At 40.6% G+C, this 5,290-nt stretch overlaps 1 protein-coding gene across 1 annotated transcript; it reads right to left on the bottom strand.

Moving 5' to 3' along the window:
• Positions 1 to 1,560: 1,560 nt before the first annotated feature.
• LOC122472405 lies at positions 1,561 to 2,875 on the bottom strand. The gene is made up of 2 exons (XM_043561912.1): positions 2,782 to 2,875; positions 1,561 to 2,469 (listed from the first exon to the last, which is right to left on the bottom strand). The coding sequence occupies exon 2, from the start codon at positions 2,459 to 2,461 to the stop codon at positions 1,742 to 1,744; it is 720 nt and encodes a 239-aa protein (XP_043417847.1). The 5' UTR covers positions 2,462 to 2,469; positions 2,782 to 2,875; the 3' UTR covers positions 1,561 to 1,741.
• Positions 2,876 to 5,290: the final 2,415 nt, after the last annotated feature.

Here is a 5,290-nt window from a genome sequence, read left to right as displayed (position 1 = left end):
AACTTTTGGGCCGCCTGGGTGGCTCAGTCAGTTAAGTGTCCGACTTTGGTGTTGGCTCAGGTCACGATCTCAGGTTCTTGAGTTCAAGTCTCACATTTGGCTCTCTGCTGTCAGCGCAGAGCCGGCTTTGGATTCTCTGTCCCCCTCTCTCTCTGTCCTTCCCTCTCTCGTGCTCCCTCTCTCTCTCTCCCTCTCTCTCGAAAAATAAATAAACATTAAAAAAAAAGAGTTTAAGATTTTTCTTAGGACAATGAGGAACCAAAGCATGGAAATGGCAACGGTATTGGGAGGTGGTCAACATAAGACAGCTATTATTGAGATCCAAGTGGGATATAATCATGTAATAGTAAAGAGTGAGAGTGATGATGGAGAAAATTGGACAGATATTACCTACACATGTCAAATGAATGGCATGATAGGTATTTAATTTCTATTGAGAAGATGATATAGATATATCTGAAATGGGCCATGGAGATCATTTGGCTTGTGCCTTGTCTTCCTGTGTCAGAAAGTATAGACATCTGGGATCACCTAAAGCGTAATCTACAGGCAGCATAACAAGAGGAGCTTGAGGGGAGGGGCACACCAATCACCAGACATTCATCCTACAAGTTCACTTGACTCTGGATGGAGTTCAAACTGAGATCCATTAAGAGGGATTCTCAGGCTTCCATTCTGGTACTGCATGCCCATGCCTGACTCTATAAATACATCTATCCACACAATAGCATCTAATCTCATCTTCTAAGTTGCTGTTTATTTTGTGGTGAGCACCTGGGTTCATAAGGAACAACTTTCCTTGCTCACTAAAGATCCGTAGGATATTTCCCCAGCCCCCAAATGTAGCCATACCCCCACTAACAGCAGCAGTGCCTGCATTTATAACTTAAATCTACCAACGGAGAATCTTCAATTGTTCTATGAAGAATTCGCTTCTCAAATGTAATCACCTCTACGTAAATTGGTTCAGCTTGCTGAAACGAAGCTAGTAGTTGGTAATGATGAAATAAAGTGCCAAAGGGAAATAGATGCTGTTCAAGTACAGAAATACATGTGCTGCTTCTGTTTTCTTTCTCTCCCTTTCCTTAATACACATCTGAAGCTAAATCATCTACTTTGAAGCTCTGAGGACATACTGTTTCCTTTTTTTTCATATTCATTTATGTTTTCTACTTTTGCAACATACTTGGTATTAACCTTCCTTGAAACGTCTGCACTGAAGTCTTACTCAAGTAGGAAATCCCAGAAGATACTGATTGAAGAACGCTGTACGTCGTAGATACGATTCTAAATATACTAAAGAAGCTATGACGTTTGCTTATCTGTAGTTTTCCACTGCGTCCCTCCCTCTAAAATTCTCATCATGTAAATCCCCTTAATCTCGATCTGAAGTTACTAGCCAACAAAATGGAAAAGAATAGCCCTTAAAATTTCACGGTGATCGCATATCAAAACTGGTAGGGTGGAACGCTCTCTCGGTCCTCCCTTTATAATGCTCTGAAAATGATTCTGATTTTCTCTTTAGGAAAAATTTATTACCCCAAAGAGAAGAAAGCAGGCTTGTCGTCTCCAAGTTTTATTTTCCTAAGACCAGCAGGTTCTGGGGAAGGTGAAAGAAGGAAGAAGTATGTATTCTTCCAGGATGAGACTGCTACAGGCCTCCTTTGCAACCATTCCACGTTTTGTAATCAGTGATGATCATCAGGGCTACTCTGAGGATGTCATAGAGCCTCTGTGTTCCTCAGAGATACTTACGACCCATGGCTAGGTATGTGTTAATGGTGTACAGGAAGAACATAATACAAAACATCATGATGACCACGGAGTATGTAGCCAGAATTATAATGGACATCATCTTTTCCTGTGTCCCCAATAGCACACATTCATAGGGCCCATGACACATGGGCGTACTGCACCAAATGGGGGTTTTAATCAGTGGTAGGTGATAGTGAATAAGAATGGCCAAGAAGATCACCTGTATAGACAACTGTATCAGAAAGTAGACAAGATACATTGCCAGCAGGGGCTTTTCCCGGGATAAGTCAAAAATTTCATCTTCATTTGCCTTCACGTGCTCCGTGTTGCCGTGAGTGTCGCCAGGCTTCCTTCCTAAAGATTCCTTCCTAAATATCTTGGTCAGTTTACGCACACTCTGACAGACCAAAAACTCCATCACAAAAAAGATGGTGGAAAAGGCAAAGCCAACCGTATACCAAACTCCTAACACAGGCCTAGTGAAGTGATTCTCGTAGCATTCTGCTAGACAGACTTTGGAGATGTTTCCGTGGCACTGGAAGTCTCGGAACAGACGAAGCCAGGTGACTTGCACTACATACACAACTGAAACATAAAGAAAAGTAATGCTGAACCAGAGTGCCCGCCCTATGTAGAAGTTTGTGGGGTCTTTGCTCATCTTCAGTATGACAGGCGCCATACCCCAAAGTTTAGTAGTCTCAGCCATCTTGGAATCTAGGAAGACAAAAGCAAAGTAGGGAGGAAGACTGACTGTAGTTTTGCCCCTTTTAGCCCAGTTTGCCCGTTTGTACCATCTCTGCTATTCTCTCTCTTATTAGGTGCTCTCTGTGAGGGAACTCAATGGTCTCAGGTGAGAGAACAACTCCGAAGAGAGTTTAGGAGAGGGTTCAAAAAAAAATATGCCCACTGACTAATATTTCCTATTCTTTCATTTGCTAACCCCTTCTGATTTTTCCTTGCCCATCTCTCTTCCCAACCCCATTTCATTTCCCAACCTCTTCCCACAGGTTATTAAATTCTCTATACCACTATCCCTTTTGCTCTCAGCACACACTCTGTGTCGTTGCCTTCTTTTTATAATCTGCGTGCCAACCTGTGGCAGTCAACCCACTCTGATCAACAGTATAGTTCCAACTGTCATAGAACTCCCACAGGTGTCTGAATATGAGTGCTGAAAGGTAAGTCTTCAGCGCTTCTCCCTGAGATGTACCTATCTGATAGATTCACCGAATTGACTAGTGTCAGTTGAGGTCAACTTTCCCATTACCAGTTTCAAAGTCTGCTTCTGATTAACCAGTCGAGATGCAGGGATTGCCTTTTACTGAGGGAGCGTGTAAATTTCTTACTTGCGCTACATTCGGCTGCTCATCACTTTGAGCGGACTCTGAGCACCAAACACAGTCCTGAGCATAGAAAAACGAATGAGGTAGTTCTTGCCGTTAATTACTGATCTCATTTGCATTTCCTTGGTGATTAGTGATATGAAGCAGATGCTTCAATAACAAAACAGAAATTAAAAAGAATTACAGATCTGATGGTGTGAGGAGCGCTTTTCCTCCAATAAGTTTATTGTGACCTCTGTGCTTTCTGTAATTCGCTATCCCTCCTATGAACTGGAAAGAGATTTTCAGAGCAAATTATTACAGTTACCGGAAAGTCAAGCCATGCTTGAAAACGCCATGCTTAATCCTTGCCCTGGGACTCTGAAAAAACTCTCACACGGAGAAGGGACAGGCTTGCCTCAACTTTCTCTATGGGGATTTTCTACGGAGCCTGAAGCCACACCTGATGGATTGGTGGTTCTGGCTGCTGCCCAACTTAGGAGAAGGGGATGTGTTGACATTAAAATTGGAGGAGGGGTGGGATACATTCAGACTGAAGTATTCCCAGCCTTCCCTCCTAACTTTTCAGGTCTCTTAAAATTATGTTTGTAGTTTCTGGAGTAGATTTTCAGTACACTTTGAAGTAAAATTTTTGAAGGGCAAACATACACAAAAAAGTACGCAAGTCACATTGTTCAGTCCTATGAATTTCACAGAAGGGATGCGCTCAAGTGATTGTCATTTAGATCGAGAAAAGAACATACCAACATCCCCAAAGCCCCATTTGTACGCTCATTTAGTTACCATTCTCCATTGTGTAAACAATATCTGAACATCTAACAATATAATTTGTTTGCTCTGGAAATGTATATCAATGAATCATAAGTTATGTAATCTTTTGTGCCTGGAATTTTTTTGTTTTATATATTGTTTGTGAGATCCATTTATAATATTGTTGAGTGTAGTTGTGGTTCTTTCCTTCTCTTTGCTATAGAGTATTCCACTGTGTGAATATACCATATTTTATGTATTCATTTTATTTTTATTTATTTATTGTTTTAATTCATTCATTTTAATGCTGGTGATTTTAAAGTTGGGGCTTTTACAAATGGTGCCTTTATAACTATTCTGTACATGTATTTTGATATATTAATTACACCTCCACAGCATGAGAGATTTCCTCTGCATATTCACCAACACTTTGCATTGTCAGTTGGTTTGCATTTTAGTTTTTTTTTGTGTGTGTGATAATTTTTTAATTTATTTTGAGACAGAGAGCATGAACAGAGGAGGGACAGAGAGAGAGAGAGAGAGAGAGAAAGAATCCTAAGCAGACTCCTGTCAGTGCAGAGCCTGATGCGGGGCTCGAACTCACGAACCATGAGATCATGATCCCAGCTGAAGTCACACGCTTAACTGACTGAGCTACCAGGCGCCCCAGGTGTTTTTCATTTGAGCTATTCTGCTATGTAGCTGTATTCCATATAGATTTAATTTGCATTTCCTCCATGATTAATGAAATTGAGCAATGCTCATTGGCTATTTGAATATTGTGTTTTGTGAAGTACTTGTGCAAGTCTTTTGCCCATTTTTCTTTAATAAGTTGTATGTCTTTTTCTTATTGAACTTAGGAGTCCTTTATGTGTTCTGGATATGAGTCCTTGAGAGATATGTGAATTGTAAATCTCTTCTCTCACTCTGAGGGATGCCTTTCCATCCTCTTAATAGCATCATTTAATTAACAGAAGTTTTTCGTATTAATATTGTTGAAACCTCTGTTTATTTCCTTTCAAGTTAGTGATGTGTGTGTCCTCTTTAAGTAACAACTTACACCAATATCATGAAAATGTTGTTTTCTACTGAAAACTTTATTGTTTTACCATTTAAAAAATATCTTGGGGGCACCTGAGTGGCTCAGTCGGTTAAGCATCCAACTTTGGCTCAGGTCACGATCTTACAGTTTGTGAATTTGAGCCCCGCCTTGGCCTCTATGCTGACAGCTCAGAGCCTACAGCCTACTTCGGATTCTGTGTTTCCTTCTCTCTCTGCCTCTCTCCGGCTCATGCTCTCTCTCTCTCTCTCAAAAATAGGTAAACATTTAAAAAAATTTTTTCAATGTCTTGTACTAAGGTATAATGCAGTAAAATTCTCTCCCTTTTAGGGAGAGAACACTTCTGCAAGTGTTTACAAAAGCATATAGTTGTGTAACCACC

This window comes from Prionailurus bengalensis, chromosome B4, assembly GCF_016509475.1.
Source record: "Prionailurus bengalensis isolate Pbe53 chromosome B4, Fcat_Pben_1.1_paternal_pri, whole genome shotgun sequence".
In the NCBI taxonomy this organism is placed as follows: domain Eukaryota; kingdom Metazoa; phylum Chordata; class Mammalia; order Carnivora; family Felidae; genus Prionailurus; species Prionailurus bengalensis.
The sequence above is the reverse complement of the archived record's forward strand: the minus strand, read 5'-3'. Positions and strand labels throughout refer to the sequence as shown.